The 23,678-nt window shown below is 40.0% G+C and overlaps 1 protein-coding gene across 14 annotated transcripts in view; it reads right to left on the minus strand.

Moving 5' to 3' along the window:
- Positions 1-23,678, minus strand: part of LOC119132955 (protein Aster-B-like) — a 52,326-nt gene that overhangs the window by 26,653 nt on the left and 1,995 nt on the right. For 8 of the 14 annotated variants that reach the window (XM_037268514.1, XM_037268513.1, XM_037268512.1 and 5 more), the window contains exon 1: positions 22,870-22,896. Coding sequence is in view for 5 of the 14 variants with exons in the window: in XM_037268507.1 (XP_037124402.1) it covers positions 3,596-3,741 (146 nt within the window). In the remaining 9 variants the exon portion in view is untranslated. Of the gene's footprint in view, positions 1-3,595; positions 3,849-4,048; positions 4,631-10,281; positions 10,755-16,646; positions 16,691-19,098; positions 19,475-22,509; positions 22,534-22,869; positions 22,899-23,678 lie in introns of those variants that run through there. The other 6 variants (XM_037268515.1, XM_037268521.1, XM_037268518.1 and 3 more) reach the window with 6 other exon arrangements.

Consider the following 23,678-nt stretch of genomic DNA (forward strand, 5'->3'; position numbering starts at 1 on the left):
TTGTGATTTAAATTTTGCTCAACTATTGTTACCAAACACAAAGTCTGCATGTGAGAACACATGTTTTGTACACTATCATTCTCCATCCTGGTGGACAGACAACTACGAATCCAATGTCTTCATCACCCTGACAGGACAATTATTAAGTTATCAACATCAGTGGGTTTCCTTCCTTAGAAGAGCTTTGTTGACTTCCATCACGTAAGGCTTAACAGGCTTGAAGCATCATGTGCAACCTGGTTAATTGAGGCTAAACTAATACTAGCACCACTAACAACAACAACAGAACAGCAAAAGGGATTTTATGTACATAACACTGTAAAGATGAACATCACTACTGTCACTAGCAGTGTGACAGAAACTGATCTGAATTGGAAAATATAAATTTAAGATGAAAGTACATTGATTCAAACTGTTATCAAATTGTATTCCCTTTGAAGGAAATGCCATATTGTGAAATGACAACAAGTAACTCATTGCATCATATCTTAGCATGGATTATTATCAAGCCGAAAGCCACACACAAATCTGTTTCCTGCCATGAGAAATCAACGTTGAAAGAAAACTTCCACTCTATGATGGTTTTGACTTTATATTAGATGGTCCCTGTACTTCTACATGTGTTGTACTTTTAGGATGCATTCAAATATAAATATATACACACCTAAATCTCGATTTTACGCGGACTTTGGGGTTCAGAATTTGGAAATTGTGTTAACCCTGACAGAAAATCTTGCTTTTTTGGAAAGGCAGGAAGGGGTCCTTTATTACGTTAATTCAGTAGGTCAGGCATGTTGTTGGGCAGCAGAAGGTCCGTTTGCCGTCCGTCACCCACACACATCCAAGTCTGTTGAGAGACTCTTTTATTAAAAGAGAAGCAATACAAAGACTACAATATCAGGCGGATTGAGTAAATCATTTTGATGCTATATGAATTGGATGGAAGAGAAAATAAAGCAGCTACTTATTCTACTGCAGTGTCAAGCCACACTGACTTGTGACTGTGTGGATGAGGTGCTTCCGCAAACTTCCCCCTTTCCAAATCAAAAACAATACTAGCTTTCCGTAACACAGTAATAAAGCAGTCATAAAGATCAAACTTATTATCAAACACCTTTAAATTGGTCACGAAAATTCATCAAATCACTAGCTAAGGTTTACGCACTAATCATTTAGCTTTCTACGGCCCTCATATCATCCATTTGAAATACTACTTGAAAATGTATCTGACAAAAAAAAATTTGGGTCCATGACCAAACCGTGTTAGACAGAAAGTCGCGTAGGATCGAAGCAAGTAAAATTGAGATTTAGGTCCTTCAAAACAAGTACAAATTTAGACACTCCATTTATTTACTTCGTGTTGTATAGTACAGTATAGGAACATGAATGACATCCAACAGGGCCAATTTCTTCAATTTAAATGCCGCATTAATTCTTTTATGAAGGCAAACGTTTTTAAACAGCTCCTGTAGTAGCTCATTTGTACAAGAGCACCCAATGAAGTATCCAATGGGCATATATATATGCTCACAATGATCGCAACAAACAATGGACTCAGCAAGTGATGAGCCCAGTAATGAGCTCACCAGGTCAGGTAACTCGGCGTGGCATTATGTAAGCCAAATTCCCACTAGCAGCAGAGGCCCGCTGCTTGTAGCCATGCATTACTGATACCCTGTTCAGTGTCTCATGGAGAACAATGTGGGCAGCTTCTGTGGCTGATGTTGAAAGTAAGGATGTGAAAGAGGCTTTACATCTGTACAAGTCAAGGGGAGATAACACAGGCCTGCTTCTTTGTGGCAACTCCATTTTAGGATTAGCAACCACCTTTGCTGTTTGGTGGATGATCATATTCTGGTCACTGAGTATTTGCAATGTTGATTAGTGTACACTGATTGACTGACTGGTTTGGAGTAGAAAATATTTCATTGTATATTTGTAAAACAACAGAACATTTCTCCTGTACACCTGCACTGACCAATTAAATGTAATACAAATTATTCTTGTCCCTTATTCAATAAGTTACCTTTCTCTTACAGCATGACTGAGATCCAGGGCAAAGGGCAATGTCAATAAAAGTATGCTTGGATGAGTTTCATGCGAAAGAATTTGCAGAAGAGTAATTTCCATTGTGGAGCTATCTATAGATAGTATAAATAAAATTAAATTACATCTAGAACCCTGACCTCAACCCCAGCAAACACGTGTGATGAACATAAACATGAAGAACATAAACATCCAGTATAGTGTTCTAATTTAATAACATTATCCATTAAAAAAAAAGATTTAAACAAAACCTGCACTTCTACTACTGTTACTCTCATGACAGAAAATCTGTGCAGGTCTTCATGAGTTGCCCGCAGTAAACTGATCAGAAATCAATTATGGTATAATCAGAGAGCTGCTTCAGAGCACAGCCGATACTGGAATTGGTACTGGTATGATCAATTCCCAGGCTTGCTGGCACTGTACAGCTGCAATAATTTGCTGGCCTACAAACTGAGGTCTATATTTAGGTCCAGTAATAAGGAGGAGTGTGGACAAATGGTTGAACAATGAAAAAGCTATACTGAGCACTGCCCACAACGACGCACTTGACACAAATCTCAACTTAGAGTGAAGATCACTATAGCAACAGTGGTTTAAATATTCAGTGTGTGACTAAATATACTCTTCTGGTCTGCTGCCCGAGCAGGAATTACAGTAGGAAAACAAAGTGACAGAGTACTTGGTCTCTGAAAATGTAAACACTTGTTTCTTAAACTATTACACAACTAATCCATGCCCTGAAATATTCAGAAGTCTAACAGGGTAATGTAAAACAAACACTACTCGAAGTTTTCGCAACATTAGGTACACCTGCATGATATCCATCCATCCATCCATCCATCCATCCATCGTCAGTCTATCAACACACTTAAACTATAATTGGAGTCAACACGGGAAATAACATGCCTCATTATAAAGACAAGTGAATTTATTGGTTTACGTTGGTAACACAATCATTCAAAACTATCTTTGCAACCATGTCTGCTGCATGTACACAAGTATAGAGAGCATCCAAATACTGCCCATCCGTATTGGGGTTTGTTTATCAGAGACTCAACTCATCTGCATGCCCTGCGCTGAACTGCACACAGACAGCAGAGGGATTTTCCGGTGTCAATCACCAATTCGCTTGTCACACTCATCCCAGATTGGTCAAGAAAGCAAAAGGAAAACAAGCATGCTGCTTGTGCTACTTTGTTACAGTCTTTCCTCTAAATAAGCTCTAAAGCTCTTAAATCCGACGAGCTCAAGCGGTCCAAACGTTCTATTCTACAATGCCCTCAGAGTTCCGGACCTTTCTAAGGGGGGAGGTCCCTGCTTGTTTTCATGGTTTTGCTGACCCCTAGAAAAAAGAAAACTCTGGCAAAAGTCTCTTCATCCTGTCTTGTGGCTATGGGGCACAATGCTTAGCATCACATACACACAGATGAAAAACAAGCGGACATAAACATGAGCATGCATGTGCACATTTGAATGCACAGATTGTGCATGTTGCATAACTATACATATCATCCACCAATCCAAAATGCACTGCAGTTTGCCATACCCCTGGTGAAAGACTCGGTCCCTCAACATGTCGCCGTCACACCCCTTGAGGCAGCGACAGCCCTCGTTGGCCACGCCGACACACTCAAACACCACCATGTCTTCGTAGATGAGCCCCAGCAACGAGTTGTTCACCCAGCGAATCATCCCACCACGGACGGTGCTCTCCTCTCTACCACATTTTGTCTTTCCAAGAGAACGGAAGGAAACTAGCAGGCAGGGAGGAAAGATGGACGAGAGAGAGATTTTCTTTAGCAGGCTTAGGGGTACTGATCTTCCCCGGCCAGCTCTGATCTCCTAATAACCAGCTTACATCGCCCTTAACGCCTGCTGTCAAAGCAGAGACTCTGGGGGTCTGAGGAGCAGGCTGCCCTCCATCCTAAATAGCACGTTGATTTAGCCTCTCGGGAATCTCATCGGCTGCACATGGAGGCAGGTGATTCCCAGCACTAACCTGGTCGTAGCCATGTAGAGAGCCGCGAGATGAGCCCTTTTCGAGCGGCTTCATTCATGCAGCGGCATTGGCATAAGAATAGGAGGAGGAGGGCGGGGAGGAGAGAACGGGATAACGGAGAGGAGGGTGGATGAGTGCCAGATCATGCCAGGAGAAATGGACGGAAAAAAAAGCAGGAGGAAGATATGGCGGCAGTGGAGGATACAAAAAAAAATGCACTGGCAGTCGTCTTGTCTCGTTTTATCCTTTGCTCTCTTCTCGTTTGTCTAGTCGAGACTGATAGGCTCCGTCGAGCAAGCTTCTATGTTTCGGTCTCATTCTCCTTTTTCTCGGCTCCTCCACTCACTGGATCATCTGTTTGATTGCAGCATTTGCATGTACTCAAGCTAGGCTTTTCTGTTGTGATTTCTGCTCACCGTCAAATGCGACGGATGGCTGTATGGAACGAGAACGAGAATGACTCTCTCTCTCTTTCTCTCGCTCTCTGGTTGCATTCCACCTCTTCCTGTGGCTGCTGCTACAGGGAGCCTGCTGCATGCTCAATTATTCATGTGCTTCATGAATGGAGGAGCTGACATCACCGGCATTCAGGTCACTTTACATTCTGAGCTCCCTCTAAATCTCACAAAAGGTCACTTCTTGCTTTGAGGTGACACCCACATGGACCAGTTTCCTTTTCTCATTGTAAATGATGGATTTACAAGCAGCCCATGATAAAGATCGAAAGCAGTCAATCAACCCTTTTAAAAGGACACTCACTGTGAAATACAGTACATTGAGAATTGAAAAAAGACCAATGCCGGAGAACAATGCAGGTCGTTTATATTTTGTCAAAACTTTATGGAAATTAAGTGGGTAGGACATGGAACAAGAAAGACTCAATGATAAAGTCAATAAACTGATAAAAATTGTGGGTCTCTGCATTTGTTCATGAATATTTATATTACAGTGTACCTGAGATGCATTTTTCTCATTTTTATTTTGTCTCGGAACAATACATGAACTATAATGAGAAAATGAAGACATCATGCGCTTACTCAAAAAGTGATATATGCTTGATTAGATGTAATGCCTCAGTTAATTCACACCATACATTGTGCACATCAAGTCTTTAAATATGGCACCTCAAATTTACACTTCCATTTCACTGCACCCAAAATAACATTATATATAAATTTGCTGTAATTACTTTCACTATGACATCCGATACCACTTGTAGGCACAGAAATCTGTATTGCAACATAATGCACATAAAGCAGACAGTTAAATACAGAGAGCAGTTGCATGCAACAGCACCAAAGAAAAAACAGCTGATAAAGATTTTACCATCACCCTGAAATAACGACCTGATGCCATAAGACAAGAAAAGTTAACTTTATAGCACTAGCAAATAGAGTTAGCTACAAAGTACATGATGCTCTTAGGGTGCTTCTATTTTTTGAGGAAGCAGTTTTGAAGGCAGAATTAACTCATTGGAGAGTTGCTTGCCACATATTGGGCTTCATACAAACACACGCGCGTGCACACACACACAAGCACATGCGCACACACGCACGCACATAAACACACGCACACACACCTATAAAAGACCCATGAGGTGAGACTCTGGAAAGACTTGACCCCACCAAAATGGCTGACTCATTGGGAACGCTGAGCAGAGGAATGCTGCGAAAACAAAAAGGAGGAAGCTGGTCCACTGAGCCGAACCACTCTGTGCCCACATGAGCCTGCATTAGCACACAGCAACTGACCTACTTGGACCAACAGAAGGCTAAAATGACCACAAATCAACAAAGTATGATTGCATACCATCGTAACCTACTGTAATTATTGACTGAGAATAATGGAGTTTTTTAAAAATATTTATTATATTTTATATTAAGGCAGTTTGTTCATGTAATATAGGTGCACGCCAGTGAAACCAAACGACTTTGATTTTGCAACATAATATAGTATTAATAGTATTAACAAAATACAAATATGGAAAGAAACCACAGTACTTTGTTTGACTGAGGCGTTTTTGCTTTTTTTTGCTGGTGTGATTGGTGGTATGAAGAAGTGGCTTATTGTTTGTGTTAAGGTTAACCACTCCCTCTATCTCGTCAGTGCATGCTGCTGATTGCAGAAACTGATGGTTGCCACAATACGGTCAGAAAGTCCTTTCTCGGATGCTATGGCATGGTTTTGGATCGTGTCACTGCAGCACTAATCCCAGGAAATATTGTGACAAATTTTCTGTACAACAGATTCCGGGTGAATGAGTTATTGATATTCATGACATACAGTTAGTCATAGGGAAGGAAAGAAACATGCTAACAAATGCCTCCATCAGATTAAAGGGAGTGTGTGCTTTTTAGTGACTTGTCTTGGCAACACTAATGGACCGACGCCTGCCTACTGGGAAAAGTCTGACTGCGTCTTGGTCGTGCAGTTACCATGGCAGCTGGTCAAGCCATTCATGTTTTTCGTCACTTGAACTGTTCCCAACTAGAGGGGAGTATGAGTGAGTGTGTGTGTGTGTGTGTGTGTGTGGTGAGAGGATGATGCTGCATTTGCTTTCACACTTGATTAGCTGATTACAACCAGTTTAAGCACACTTTGCTGTATGGACCAACCAGGTTGGGTTCAAGCCATCTAAAATGTTTTTATAGCTTAATGCTAAGAATTTGCTAACTATGCATTGAGAAATCACTCTGCCATTACATTTTTCAGTTGGAGTTGTCAATTTAAAGCAAATTTAAAGCCAAGTGTTTCACCTAATCATTATGTTTATTAGTCATTATTTTTAGAGTAGTTGACAGGATGGCAGGTTTTGGTTAAGAGGTTGGTTTTAAACTAAACAAAGTCATTTGAATTGAGGAGCAAAACTCACCCTGGATAGGTTATCTAAGGACCTGAAGATGGGCGAGAAGGAACATGGAGTTAGGAAATGGATTAAAGCCCAAAGGGACTCACCCGCTGCCATCTGCAGATTGAAACTGGAAGATGGCTGAGTGACACTGTTTCAGGAGGGGATTTAAAAAAAAAAAAAAGGCAGAAAAATATCTTGTGTGAATCTATTTGCAGCTAATACAAATTAGGATTGTTCAACCGGAAGTGCAGGAAGTCTATAATCTTGCAAGAGATATTCAATCAAGACTTTAAGTAGTATTTTTTGGCTGCATTTATTCTAATTGAATGCATTTCAATGTGAATGAATCTGGAAAAATAAAATAGTATAAAGTATCTTTTTCTTGTCTAATTAGAAGTCTTTCAAAATCTGAAGTTTTGCTTCACAGAATTTCATTCAAATTTCACTTCTATCTAATCTACCTGGAAACTAACCGGAGCAAATTTGTGCAAGACAAGCAACTGACCAAAATGTAACATTCCGGGATGGAACAAATATCATCTTCATCAATACTTAATCCCAATAATTTACTAATGATGGATGGATGTGCATACAGCTGGTGCTTCCGCTCTGCTAATTTAGAACTACCTCTTCCATCATAAGGCACTCACCCAACACCCCTCTGTCTTTCACAGAGACTGCAGTCATAAATACAACATTGATAATCTGGCCATCATCCATCATGTCCTCTATAACGTCAACAATAGGGAGAAAATGTCTGATATTTGGGACTGAGAGGACAGTGCGATGGTGATGACAAATAGCAGGTAGGTATAATGCAGTGGGGGCAGCATAGTAGCGATCCAAGTATAAAAAAATGTCAGGAAAAGATGAACAGCGGCAGTCAAGAAGCAAAATATATTCCTTCGGTTGTCCTCTTTTGCTGCGGAGACCCTGAGGGGAAACTGGAAATCCGCTGTGGCCTAGTCTGCCGATGCAGTACTTTATCTTTAAAGCGGCACTACGTTACTAGCATCCCATTTGAGTCGGGTCTCATTGGTTGTGCTTTTTTTGTTGTTGTTGTCAACATCTTCCAAATGTGCATCTCATACTGAACTTAATCAGTACTTTCTTACTTGAGTAGCCAAACTACAGCCCTCATATGATGGGTCTTTTGTTTCTTGCCAAATTTTTGAATACTGACAAGCTTCAGACGTGTGGGGGCTACAATTAGAAATGAGTCGAAAATAGATCAGAGAGGCCGTTTGGAGAAAACGCGCCTGAGGATGTTTCTGGTTTTCTTGTGAGGATCTGAAGCCTCTGCGTACATCAGGGGAAGTTTCCAAATGTTTTTGATGTTTTGCTTGACGACAGCACTCACAAGTGCACACACAATTGTATAATGTATGTATAAGCACAGAGTGGTATGTTTCAACAGAATGCGGCTGAAGAAGAAGCGGAACAATGTTTAACATTAACGTCATGCACAAATTTAATCTTCAGTTTTTAAAAGTAAGAAAATGCTTATGATTTTTTCCAGTGAACAGTCGAGGATGTACACTCGCTGCCTCACCCAGTCAACTGGGTTAGGCTCTTAAACACCTGCGACCCTAATGAGGATAAGCAGTATGGAAAATGGATGGAGTAAATATGTAAGAAAAACATGTACTGTGTAAAAATGCTGCAACAGCAAAGATACACATTTCAGTGAACAGCATTGTGTGTGCGTGCGTGTGAGCAGTGCAAAAATCAACGTTGGGGCACTCCCAAACGCACATCTCTCGCTTTCTGTCTCTCTCTCTCTGTCTCACTCGCTCTCCCTAGGTCTCGCTCGCGCTCCCTTTTTCTCTCTCTCTCTTTCTATCCCTCTCAGGGCATAGTAGTTACATAACCTGCATTAATATTTCTAATTAAAATCTAACAAAAGACATTACTTTTCACAAATGCAACTAAATCCTAATTGGAATAGTTTCTTATAAAGTGCACTCATGACAATGTTAAGAATAGGTGCAGGCTATACGCAGGAGGTCATTATTATTTTAATCCCCGACTTTGCTTTTCCATCAACAAACACAAGGCTGAAAAGTACGTTTTTGGCATTATTGATGTTGTGATGCAGTGTATCGTTATTAATTAATATGAAGCAAAGGTAGGCCTTTTCACAGTTGTCCATGACACTGCCTTGTGGTGCACACAAAAAAAAAGCAACGTGGAAAGTCCTAACATTGATATTATGAATTTCTTTTTGCATGCTTCTGCAAGAATGCACAAGGACATGCCTTTGATAACATCTCCCTTTTCCTTTGGTAAAGTGTGATATCATAGATATCTCCAAATGCACAAATATCCCCAATACCCATCCATGCTTATTGCTGTATCAGGACTATCATCATCTGACCTGAATTATGAACAAGTTCAATTTCCAGGTGTAAATCTTCCACTAACATGACGTTTGCATTAGTGTCTGAGAGTGAGGATAACGTGAGATCCAGCTGGATTTGGTCCAACTACAAAGATCTGCACGTACATGAGGTTACACAACAGTGTGGCGGCCAGACAGGTCAGCCTCCATTTCAGTCTAAAAGGCAAAAGGATGCTAACAGATGGTGCTTCAACTCATGACTATCAGGGTGATTAAGGGATGGCAGACTAAAGTCTAACAGTGTTTATGTACAATGGGTGCCTGAGACACACAAATCATCAGGAACACAGAGTTTGCTGACACCACACAATCAATCTCATTAAGCTCATCAAGTCTTGAGTGGTCACCAAAGAACCAAGCGGGATGCACGTTGCCGAAACAGCTCTCCCTTTCACTTTTGTTTTTGTCTCGCTCCCCCTGCAGTGCTCTGTAATTTGTCTAAAAATACCACGCAAAGAAGAGGAGGAGAAGCGTAAACAAACAAGGGGAGGAGATGATGAAAGAAAGGAGGGCAGCTGGAAAAAAAAAAAGGATTGCACGCAGTGAGCGAAGGCGGAAAGTTAGCCACCTGGACGTGGATGCGTGCGCCCATGTGAGGGATGACGGAGAGCATGTGCCTGGTCCTATTATTATTTTATTTTTTTTCAGCCACGTGAGCGCCTCTCCTCAGCTGCTCTGTGCTCAAATTGAGCCCACCAGAGGGGAGCAGAGCGAGGTCACCACTGTCAGTCTGAAAACAAACACACGAGTCCACACTGGATGCATGTAGGCTCTAACACGTATGTATGCGCCTTACGACATGCATTGTGTTTAATTGTCTAATCAGTCTCGCACGATACTGCATCACAGGTGTTAACCCGTTTAACCACCACTGGAGTCTAGACTATGTCTGCGCTCTTCTTTGCAATCACAACTGCTTCAAACGTGCACAATTGCAATGAGTACATACAGACATGTTCTCCTTCTCATTTTGCACCTTACCAGGCGAGCTTGAAGCTTTTCATCAGTACAGCGAGGTGTGTCTAATGTCCATAGCATGTTGTGGGCACCAGGCTGCCCGCTGATGCCGCTGCATGCTGACTGACAGCCTCCTCCACAATCCTCACCTCCCATGCACGCAACCAAAGCAAAGCCACAGTCTTCCGACAGGACGGATGATTTTTGGGGCTGACCGAAATCCACAAGGATTTGCCTCGCTCCCTGTTACATTCTGTGCCGCAGTGCTGTGCGCTTGTGCCAAAAATTCACATTCTTTTTTTTTTTTTTTAGTTTTCCCTGAAGAGAAGCAGGTGAGCCAGCAGTGCGACGATGCGATCTACAGCATGAAGAGAAAGAGTTAAGAACGGCACAGAAAAGCAAACACGGTTGATCCTTCTAACATCCGAGTCTCTGACTGAGAGCGCTTCCACTTTGCTGGCTCAAACTCTCCCCCCATGGCTCCCTCAGCCACTGCCTCTGCGGATGAAAGCTGCACTTGCTGTGCTCATAGTGAGCAGGCGCGAGATAGCTCCCCTCCCCCTCCCCTAACACCCCTTCCCGTTCCGTCTCTGTCCACTTCCCTAGATGGCTCCCTTTCGCTTCTTTGCAAGATAAGCCCGGCTGACCCGGAGTGCAGGACGGCATCGCTGATTGTAGCCGTTGGCCATCCCATCCTCCACGCTAAGTATGAGAAGGCTATTTAGAGCGGGACCTGCTGCAATTTTTCTCTTTCATCTTGAGCTTTAGCCTTGCCCAGTGTCAGTCGACAATATTCATCACCTAATGTGATTCTAACCAGAATGTACATAGCAGTGCATTTTTTTAATTAAAATACTTCAACGAAAAAAACTGACATTTTGCTCTTGAGCACTCCATCTCTAATCAAATCAGCAACTATAACGTCATGTTTAGCAAGCTATATTTGAAAGGGATTAACCTTTACAGCACCGGAGTTGCACTGTCAAATCAAGCAGTGCTTGTTTAATCTGCAAGGTCAGAGGAGTCAGAGAGCAATGAGCCAAAGACTTCCAAGAGAAGCTGTCATTTCCCCCCCAAAAAAGACCATCATGGGTGACAGAGCGACATGTTCTTGTGGCTCGAACTAGTGTCCATACTCCAAACAAATTACGCTTCATTAGCTATTAATGAAACGAATGCATCAATGCGAACTAACTGGTGCCTAGTGAAATAAAGTTGAAGTCTACTTGAGGAACTATTTCAAATGTTACCATTGGTTGATATTGCGACTAATAAGTGTTTCAGTGGTTGGATTTCTTTTGCTTTATATGTACGTAAAGCAAAATTTTGCATTTCATGAGGGTCGATGGTGAGCTAATGCCTATTCCAGCTGATTTAGCAAGAGGCATCATACACCAAAAGAAAAAAGATTGCATTGCATGGCAACAACAGGTAGCGCAAGTGCTGTTGATTCAGTCTCAACTTGTTTGCTGGCTAAAGAAGAGGCGATTGCAAATTAGATAGCCGCAGCCTGCTACAGTGGTTGGCATGCACCCAGAGAGCATTATACTGCTTAATATGACAAAAGATTACAAGCAGAAGATCTGAACTTTCATTTACTCAACATGAATCGTTCGGCCATTGCCCATTTAAACACAGGATCCAATGTTTAATTCTTCAAGAAAAGTGTGAAAAAAAACCTCACTTTTTTTACGTTATTATCATCCACCCATTTTCTACACCACCTGTCATTCGACTTAAGGGACTATCCCAGTTGACTTTGAACGAGAGGCGGGGTCCACCCAGGATTAATCACAACCAATCACAGGGCACAACATTTATTTAGTTAGAGTAACATAAAAATCAAGCATCTATGAGTCAATTATTCTTTCCTATTGTCAGTTCCGATAATTTACAACGCAAGTAGCATCCCTAATCAGATTGCACCGCAATATGATCCAGTTACTTGAGTAAAACAAAGCGGAAGGAGAGACAGTGAAAGACTTTCCAGCCCACGTCAGATCAGAACAGACACGAGGCCCCTGTCACATTCTATTGTTAGTCAACGGAGAGACAGCAGGGAGAAGAAAGCGAGGAAAAAGCAGGACAAGATGGCAGTGCAACGCAGCAAGAGCTTTCAGCTAGAGCACAGTACGTCGTCTCACACAGAGTCCATCTGGTGTCCACCTCGTCGTGGTGCTAGCGCTAGCCAAGCAAAAGAGAAAATACATCCTCCAAAGGTGCACTTGCTGACAGTCCTAATTCATGACTCAGTCTTCTAACAAGCGGAACATCCTAAACTAGATCTAAGTCTACAAAAATTAACAAAAGCAGGCAGACACTGTGACATTTAATAAATTTGCAAAAATGCATTGTTTTAAATATATATTAAGGAATATGAATCTTAAAACGTGTTTGTATTGGTTGGCTTTTGTCACGTATGTTGTGCGGTATGCTAGTTACTAGTCTGCATGTTGGAGAGAAACACAGTGGTGCTGAATGGACAGCTCCACATCAGAAAAGTCAACGAGTCACGTCATTGTATTTTTTTTCCCCTCATCGATGCCCCCTGCTGGCTAACTTACAATGACGTTTTGTTGAAACCCATTCATGAGTTTATGATCGGTACAGCTTGGAGCCGATACCAGCTACCTTTAGTGTGGTACATCCTGGACTAGGTACAAATGTACATAAAGATTGAAATCTTAAAGTGTGGAACTCAGAATGAAAGATGTATATGGTTTCAAGAAAAACTGTATTCAAAAAGGACACCATCTCAAAATTCTTTGCAGATAGTCTCATGGCTAAATCGTGGCTGCACAACGAAAGATGGCACCATGATGCTGATGCATGACATAGTCAGAAACTAAAGCAACACTTCATGATCGGGTCGAGCCCCATATAAATGCCAAAGTCAGATGCAGACGGCCTGCTGTCATGTGTTGCATGAATAAAAGAACAAAGCACTAACAGTAACGCTCTTATTTTAAAAGCGGCCTCCCTTCCATTCCCTGGTTCAGCAGCAGCGGCAAACACGATGGAAATAGACTCAATAAACCCCTGTCGCATACTCATCGTAATTATAACACAAAGAGGAATGGGGGGGGAGAAGAGAGGAGGTGAATGTTGGGATTATTAAGATTATTACAGACAACACAATGGAGATAGAATGTTATATAGTAATATGATGAAACAATAACCGCATTTCCACACACAGAGGCTGAACCGTTTGTTTACTTAACAGCAATATTGTAACTAACAGGTAACTGTATTATTATTATGAAGAATAATATTATGAATTACTATTATATGATCGCTAAACAAAACAACAACAAAACGCAACAAACAAAACAAACAACTTTGTAAAGTAAATTAATTAGACTACCGGACAGTTTAAGGTTAATGCCAATCTGCCCTATTTGACCCTCACCAGTAATTGCTAACCATAAATTCCCATTTAAGTAGTTATTATGATTGCATTCCTGAACAGGAAAAAAAAAAAGTTTTAGGGATTGAATGTCATGCTTGATTAATTTTTTATTTATCGGTTGAACCCAATGAAACCCTCAAATTAGGGTGGAAAAAGGGATTCAAAATGGTCAAATGTAGGAAGCTCACAAAATCTGTATTAAAGCATTTCGAGAGTGGAGTCTGCCTTCTTGTTTTAATGACTGGTGTTGAAATACATTTGTTAAACACTAGTTAAAAAAAATAAAATAGGGATGACTGTGTGTGATAGGAAAGTCCCCACATTTTCTTTTTGCTATTAAATATGTCACAATTATTCCAGAATTCATGAGAACATATTGTTTAAAATATTTTTGTGATGTGTTTGCTAACATTTAAAAAAGGTTCAGCTGCAAATATTCTTTTTTTATGTCTTCAGTCTAGATATGTGCACATATATGCGGGTCCCAATAGTTGCTGATCATAATTGCTGTTTTACTGTCTTTGTTTACCTGCCAGATCCAACAGATGGAAATGAGTGACCAGACCAGGTAATTTTGGTCTCTTTGTTCTGCATAATTAATTGTATTATTGTAAAAGGTGGTGATTGATAAATAAATGTCCCAACTGAAACTAAAAACACACATATATATGTAAATATGTATTTGTGTTAAGTTGTTTTGGTTTTGCATATTGAGAATAAGATGATGTACAAATATACTAGACTTAAAAGAAGCGAAGAGGTTGGATTCAATGTATACGATTGTGTGGGTGTGTTTACAGGCTGCCTACACCAAGCTGCACAATGCCATTGCCACTGTTTATAATTTTTACCTGCGGCTCAAGCTCTTATGCAGCACATCCGTGAGTCATCGCATCATGACCTTGAGCTCCTCCAATTCGCCCCGACACTGTTAGAAAAAGCGACACAAACGGGATCAGCTTCCCGATTGCCTCCAGATCTAAAACTTCATCCCAGAGCTTTAATCGTATTAGTTCTACAATTGAGAAGGACAATATTTATTTTTTAATTCATATGCAGCATGTTATATACACATTTAGTTTAATGTCCTGAGATTAAGCACACTAACTTCGTGATCAATAGTATATGGGAATTTAATTTAGAAAGTAATGAAAATGAATTTGGAACTTTGTCACAAAATAATGTAAGGCCTGTCAGACCCTTTGTAGAAAAAGTAATACATCTCATTTTTGAGGCCAATTTATGTTTCCATTAAAATTTTCAATGTTATTTTAAAGTTTAATAGTAAATTAAAATGACATATATATGGCAAGGGTTAGTGTTAGGATTGAGGCATATTTTCAGGAATAAATACATATCATACTTGCAGGGCGCAGAGTGGAAAGGTTAATGGGTAATCATTGTTCCATCAATTTGATGACAGCAATTTTCATAGACTCGTGTACAAGTTTAATCTGAAATCAAACTAATCACAACCAAAATTCTTCACATTTATAACATGCATAACTTACTACATTAACAAATGAGCATGACCGAGGACCAAAGTCATCATACTAGTATATAACGGTGGTATGGAAGTAGAACGATCAATCATATTCCAAAAGTTGATGGAATACAGGCCTGGATGGAGAAATATTGACCAACTCCACTGTAACGTCACCGCCCACTGGACAATCGGTACTTGCTGCCACAGTGACAACCCTGATTACAACATACGTATATCCCACACTGATGCGAGTCCGAAGCTTCCGGGCCACATTTGGACCTTTGTCTGCTATTTGGACGTAGAAATGTGCCGAGAACTTAACGCTAAGTCATGTAGCACTGACTTGGCTTTATCTGGTTGCTATGCCATTATCACCCACAAAGCACAAGGAACTGACAAGGACACCACTTGAGCTATTTTGAACCTCGTGAATGATCCACGTCACTTGTGAAAACAAAGCAACAAGGCCTCACAACTTTCAAGCATTTCAGTCTGCATAGCCTTCACACTGAAAGGAAAAAAAAAAAATCGCATTGCATAAATTGAATGAATGTTCTTGTGTATGATTTGTATGGGCTGTTCAAGAGATGGGCTGTTCAAAAGTTGCCAAGCACCGCGGTGCTAGCTCTGCAAAAACAACACCACAGGTAAATAGGAGTCTATTTGGCCTGTGTTATGCTGATTGAACATCTTGTATTTTGCCATTTTCACAACAGTCATATATCCTTTTCACTACCTGGATGTTTCAATTCAGTGTAAAATTAGCAAAATGTTGGATATTGACAAGAAAAAACAAAAACGAGTGGAAATGTAAGCAACTGAAGCATAAAACGTTCATGATATCCTGACCTTCAGTCCTAGCTTGACACTCAATCCAACATATCTTACAAAGCGATATGATTTATAATATTGTTAAACAGTCTTTGACATCTGACATCATTTCGCATGGTAAATAAAAGTGAGATTAATGAGCAAACAGGTAATAGTGATACCTTAAAACCATGGTTCTCAAACTTTCTGCACCTAATACCACAAAAAAGATTTACTAAGCTCAGTACCGCTACTAAGTGCCTCTATCATGATCAACATTACAATACAGTAGCGTAGTGGCCCAAGTGCTTAACATTATGCTTAATCATAGGAAAATAAAAACTTTACTTCAATTATAAATCAATCAAAATGTATTGTATCAATGTTAAAAAATTGCCGCAAGATAAAATTTTACACACTGTTCCTAAAGATAAATCCGAATTATATTGATTGTAACAGATACAACTGACCACCATGGAAAGGGCATGAATGTAAAAAAAAAAATTCGACGAGCTTGTTGGATATTAAACTGTAGCGTTCCCTCTGACGGTGGGCCGGCATGCAGTATAGTCCAGCGCGTCATAACCATAATTTAATTTTTTAAAGCGTAATAAATGCTTCAAGGAGAATATTTTTGCCTCATGGCGTCACTTTTTTATATGAGGAGTATCATTTATAGCCTACCTTTGAGGTTTCCATATCAGTTTCTTCCACTTCTTTTGCTTGGCCTATCAGTGAGGGTACAGAAAAGCAAGTGAGAGGCCTTGGTATAAAATCATATTTGTGTAAACATAATGAGAAACTAGTGTTCATGTAATACAGTTGAACAAAGGGATCGCAAATTCCTCGATTAAAATACGACTAAAAGCCTTATCATATTGTGACATTCTTCACCACATATTCAGTGATGTTGCCAGAGGAACAAGACACATTTTCCATCATCTCCGAGTCAGACCTCACACACAATGACATGCATTTGTGTGTGTTTAATCGCATGTAGAGTACAAAGTGACACAGCCCCTTTCACTCCAGTGTCAGTGACTCAATAATAGGCGCCCACATGCGTCATGAATCACCGTGATCACAAGCCCACAAATGCTCCTTCACCTATTCCTTCCATGTATTCTATGCAGTCGAAATTGACCTAGACATTGGATGTTACAGTCATTGATGTGTCACTATCTTCTGCTTGCCATTAGAGCTTAATATGCGAAATATTATAAGTGGTGTGTGGTTACCTGAAAAAAGGCCTGGAGCAGAAGGATATATTGTGACCAAATTATTTACAAGGCAGAGGTAAGCTACGTTATTGATGAAGACATTGGAGCATCTGCAGGCTACATTAATCATGTTAGAGATGAAGGACGACCCTAACATGTACCTTTAGTTAATGCGCATGTTGTGGCACAAATGCATCACAGAGGATAAATCATTCACTCTGATGCCCATCACTAAACGACTGTAAAAACGCTAAAGACCCGGTAAAGAAAATGTCTTTCATGTGGTTCGGTCTATTTAAGTTTCATTGCTATGGGTAACCAGTCGGATAGGAGTGTGTCTATGCAAAGTAAAAGTGCATTAACTTGTGGCCTGTGCAGAAGACGGAAACATTAGTGTAATCAGCATTTACTCATAAACATAAAGACAATGTGAAATACACGGTGAGTCACCAGATGCTTTGAGATGACTCAGCAGAGGGTGCCTGAATGCACACACGTGGGGCATTAATAAATAAAGTGCATGTGAAATACATATGCATGTGCCAAGGAGATTTTTTTAAAGCAGTAAGTGGTAACTACAAGAGAACCAGTGTATACTTCATCTCTAACTGACACCGTGCCACGAATAAAAATTAATGCTGCCTATATTTAAGATAAATACAATTACATAAAAGAAGCAATTTAGTAGAAATGGGTATGATATAGGGCTGCGTGATGTTGGAAAAACATGCCCTATGGGTGTTGAAAATGGTGACATCAAAATTAGGATATTTAACGCAACTAAAGAAATTATATTTTTATGATTGGCAGGAAGAAATAGATAAATGTTTCTATGTGGCAAAGTAAGGTTCAATGTATTCTCAGATAATTAATTAATTCTAATAACTTATATGTATATGTATACAGTTATTTAGTGTTAGGAATGCCATTACATATTGTACATTCAAGGTTGCGTCTGATTGGGAAAAGTCAGATAAAAACATACAATTCCCTATGGAAATAAGTGCATGTCTCTGTGATATGCACATTTTTTATATACTATATTGTGCAGCCAAAGTAGGATATACATTGATTGATCATTTTTATTCAAAAGAATTATATAAGATTGTTTTTATCAATAAAACTGGTAGGAATGGATCTCACTACAGAAAGCAGCAGACGAAGTAAATCAATGAGGTCAACTTGTTTGCTGGGTTTACTGACAGCAGAACAAATGTGGGTTTAACAGAAATAAAATGTTGTTCTCTTGCATTTCCCCAACATAATACTATGCTATGTTGAAACAGAGAGACATTTGGTGCAAAACCAGTTTAAAGAAAAAATTAAAAAACGAAACATTTGATGTTAAAGTCTTTCTACTGATGATGGAGATTGTGGTTGTTTCATTGTAGGTCACACTTGTACAGTCTAAGGCTAACAAGAAAAGATCCTCCTCAGTCCTCATTTCAATGCACATATACAGACTCGTAATCGTGTGATGATAAACGATTCTCTTGAGTTTTATTTTTTCAGAATTCCAATGTATTATATTTTCCAGATGTATGTGAGAAATCGATCATTCATCATATATTGATCATATATTGTAGCAATACATTCTAGGATGATTTAATGCCCAGTTAGTTTACGTAACCCCCCCTACAAAAAAAAAGAATCCACAGCTTATATACCTAAACAGTAAATCTGAGCAAATGCACCTCAGAGTTTTTTTTAACCACCCTTATCTAAAGCGTAATCAGGTTGATCTAGTTTGTCGGTGAAGCCAAAATGGACATTTAATTCAGCAGAATAAAACTCGTTGGCCAACAAACGTAATTTAACATCATGCAACTTTTGAAATAGTAGGATTTGAGTAACTCATAAGATATCAACACTCGAAAGGGTTACCGATGCACCAAGGAACAAAAATCCAACCTAACCTTCTGTTTGTGCATGGTGAACAGGTGGACACCATCCTGGCCTCTCTTCTCGCTCTCATGGCCTCTCTTCAATCACTTCAATTCTGCTCTTTCGTTGACACTTGTCCGGAAAACATCACCAAGCCTCATTCCAGCCCCTCGCTGCCTCCACAAGCAAAAATCAGCTCACATTTGGCGACAAGTCCGAGAAGTGATTCACCGGTTTCTACTAAACGGACTGCTAAGGAAGCCAGAAGATGTCCGGACAGCAAGGATATTTCTGTCTCAGCACAAACACATCCTCAAAAACCTGTTCTTGTTGTCTTAAATGCGTCATTAATTTAGTCCAAAATAAACATCTGACATAAGAGTTTAAAAAAAAGAAATAGCCATTTTTTTTGCTCAGGCGCTGCACAACCTCGTTTCCAAACTCATCGGTTCAAATGTGAGCCGCTGAGGCATGGATGAGCAGTCGCACGAGGGAGGACGGCTCAAGGATGCGAGTGTTCTGATTGGCTGGCTGGTTATGGTGTGTGTGTGGGAAGGTCCCTTTGGTAGGCTCACAGAGAATGGCTGTGCTCAATAAGGGTGGTCCTTCACCTCCTCTCATCCCCCCCCTGGCTTCATCACGCTCCATCCTCCGATTCCTCTCTCACCCTTCCTCTCTTTCCCATCAATGGGCAGCAAAGCAGATGAAACTAGGCTGCGACTGCATCGTCAAATTAATCATTTTCAGACATAACTACCCCGGCCGGTTAAGCCGGTGACCTAATTTTACCAAGACGTGTTCTTACATCATGGTCAAAACATCATGCTGAGCTTGTGTGCAGCTGCAGCTGGACCCGCAGAGCGGGGGCACAGCGCTAACTGATGAGGATCCAAACATTTCCAACAAAACACAGCAGATGTTTCTGAGCATCAACAACCGCTTTGACTAGACATTTTATTAGGTACACTTGCACAACCGAATGAAAGTGAAATGGAAAAATAATTACATTTTAAAAGCCAGCTACAACGTTTCATCTTACAACACGCTATGGATACTATTGAACACAAGATTAGACTGGTCAGCTTGTTGAAGACAAAATCATGTGCAGGGTTCTGACTAAATACATGAACTACTTTTCGTGTAACGGTGGGCTGTATTGTTCATCATTTTATTTTATTTGACTGGGTGACGGTCTGTCAAAATATGTCTTCAGGTCAAATTGGTCCGTGGTGCAAAAAAGATTGATTGTGCTGAACTAATATCAATAATGTCACGATTATGTTGATTTTGGCTCAACATTCATCACACTACAAACAACTACTAAAAAAAACTTCAGTAGTTCAACATCTACTGTACAGTAATGCCTTGAATAACTGCAGTTTGTTATTGCCAAATTCAGCTACTACATAATTTTTTTTTTCAGGGAAACACATCCCTGGCTATTTGCTGAAAAACTCACCATGATAATTGATGTTTTTTTTTCCTTTTATCCTGTAAAATGCCAAATCCCTGTCCCATAGGAAAGTAGTAAAATAGTCAGGTGGAACTATATGTTGAAGTGATACTACTTTATTATATTATTAGTAGTAATAGTATTTTTTTTTTGTTGCTTACTGGTAGCTCACCCGTGAACCTGATGTGCATCTCTATGAGGCTCCAGACTCGAAAGATCAGATTATGCTGCGGAAGCAAAGATCTCTCAAACCCCAGACAAATATCGATCATACTGCAATTGAGACAGCGAAGAGCAATGAGGACATCACATCAAAAGACTAAAAAAGAAACATATAGAACATATGTATCCAAATCTACAAATATACCAGCATCACATTGACCCCTGACCCTTATGTTCTGGAAGAGCACTTTAATCTAGTACAAACACTGCCCTCTAGATTCATAATATACCTGATTGAAGGCAAATCAGACATTTCCAGATACTCTATCAGCGAGCCACTTCAACATACATAATTTAGACCTTGTGTTGCTGTAATAAAGTAATCAATCTTTGTGTGGACCACTTACTCTAGACCTCAAGTACCTGCAGTGAGATCATAAGGAATGCAAACGACAAACGAAAGGGAGTGCCTAACTCGATTTAATAAAAATATTGTAGATGCACTCATTTTGCTTGCCTTGGTCATTAATGGACTCTGTGTGTGCCTCTTTTATGACAAAACATGAGATTTAACTGTGCCGATTGTTAGGACAAAACATAAAAATATAATTCGCAGTATGTATCTTATCAGCATATTTGGGACTACATTCTGATCATTTTTCATGCCCTCCTATCTTGGCAAACCGCATAATTCCAGCACTATTCCAAAAATAATGCAGATGAGTAATCATGCAAGTGCTTGTTCCTTCTACAGAGGAAATCTTTGTTTTACACACACAGTGGAGCTACCTAGACGTTGACGAGGCATTTATGTGCTAATTCTTTGCTGTATTGATATATCAATACAAACTGAATTAAAGTATTTCAAAGCTTGTATTCAGCAGGATCTATAAAACTGCTACCAGCTGATTCCATTCTCTGTTCAGACAAACCTGAACAATGCTGCTTTCCGTTATATTCTCCGGCTAAGATCCAAGGTACAGCTGCTCATTTCACTATGAACTAATATCGTATAATGATGTATATAGTGTACAATAACTAATAAAAAATATACTGAATGTCTAACTCCAACCACAACAATAAATACCCTGACAGTGTCACTGGGAAAGACCATATTAAATCACTCAAATGTTAAAAAGTAGATTGTGTACAAGGCTTGTTAATTATTTGAGTCTTAAAGCAACAAAGGCAAATGTCCTGCACTTCTTGGCTGTGGCTAAAAGAGGCGCTCTTGATTCAGTTTCAGTTCGTTGAGCTTTTCCATGCAAGACTGATGTGAAAACAGAGGCTCGGAAAACTCAGCAAGAGATTCATTCATTATGAATGTTTCATGTAAATGTTAAATTTGCTTCCACTGTTGATCAAGGAAATTTAGTCAAATCCTCATATCTGCTGTAACCTAAAAGACACCTAATGTAACCTCTGGTAGGAGTATTTGTTTCATGTAAAAGCATATATGACACAAAAAGTGGTCGGATATGAACATGAATGAAAGCCTTTATGTAATGTGCAGTTGAGTGTGGTCTTCCTAGCTCTGTCAGTACCAATTATGCATGACCGACCAGCTAATGCATACCAAAACAGACACGCACCGAACATACAGGCACTCCAAATACAAAATGTCAACTCACTGCCTATTCACAAAACATGCCCACATGAACACTTTCAATACATGCTATAGTAACAATACTTGACCAGCAGAGTGCACCAAAACAATGCCCAAAGGCTTATTTTACAACCATTCAGAGAATCATTCATCATTTAATAAAACCAAGACAAGCACAAAAGATTTGTATTTGATCATCTCAAAATCATCATCTTGGCCTACCTTTTCAGCTTCAACCCCATCACAAGGATACTTCTGGATATATCATCGGGTGAGTTCACACAAGTTTGCTGCCGAACACACTGACATCTCCACAGCACTGTATCCACAGCTCACAAACCCCCCTTGTTTGTGTTGTTCCAGCAATCAAAGCCAACAATGGCATTCCATGGCTTGCAACTGCATTGAGTCCACAGGCAAAGCACATTTAGACACATTGCTTGTCACACACAAAGCCATCAATGTGTGTCAAACATGGAATGGGAGGGCTCGTTTGGGTCGAATGGGACGACAGCGGCAAAGGCGACCATACTGTGCCCCACACCAAGTTTAAGCCCAACAAATCAGGTCTTGCACACTCACCTGATTTTGTCGGCTGCACTGTCAGACCTGCACATAGGCAAACAGAAGAAAAACAATTGTATTGGTTTAGTGGAATGGAAACAGGAGTTCAGAATAATCAAAAAGAGATTTTCACATTCCTTCATCACAAACTAGTGATGGGAAATGAAGCTTCAAATTTGCTTCATGAACCAGTTGTAGTTTTTCCTCTTTGTCTCGACGACACTGATGGTTTAAAGATAGGCGTTTAAGAAATGTCAAGTCAGTGTGCTTTCTGAACAAAAATCCAAGTAAATAAATACTACTGGCTCACAAAGCAAATTTGAAGCTTCATTTTCATCACTATCACAAACTATCACAAAGTTACATCTAAATTTGAACTCTCAAGTTAATTTGCAATGCCGTCATTTACTGTTATATAAACTGTCATTTACTGTTATATAAATATTTTTATGTCTGTATTCTGTAATGCCACAGCGACGTTTCCTCACAATCTGCGGCATCTTCACCGATGAGTCATATTGCATGTCTTGCAAAGTCACATTGTGTTATTATATAATCTGATACACGCAGTTGTACGGATGGAACTGCACAAGCACATTCCTGACAATGGCAACAAACCGGTCAGCCTCGCTAATACAATCGGCAGCACGAGTACTAATTATCCGGCAGCCTCCTGCAACACCACCATGAAAATCTATCTGCACATTAAGCATTCAGCAAACTGACTGCAGCGACACAGGCAATAAAAAGTCATGAGAATGCAGCGAGACTAGTGGCAGAAAGTCCGTAACAGGCACCCCCCCCCCCCCCCCTACCCCCCAGCAGAT

Source organism: Syngnathus acus, chromosome 13 (assembly GCF_901709675.1).
Source record: "Syngnathus acus chromosome 13, fSynAcu1.2, whole genome shotgun sequence".
NCBI lineage: Eukaryota > Metazoa > Chordata > Actinopteri > Syngnathiformes > Syngnathidae > Syngnathus > Syngnathus acus.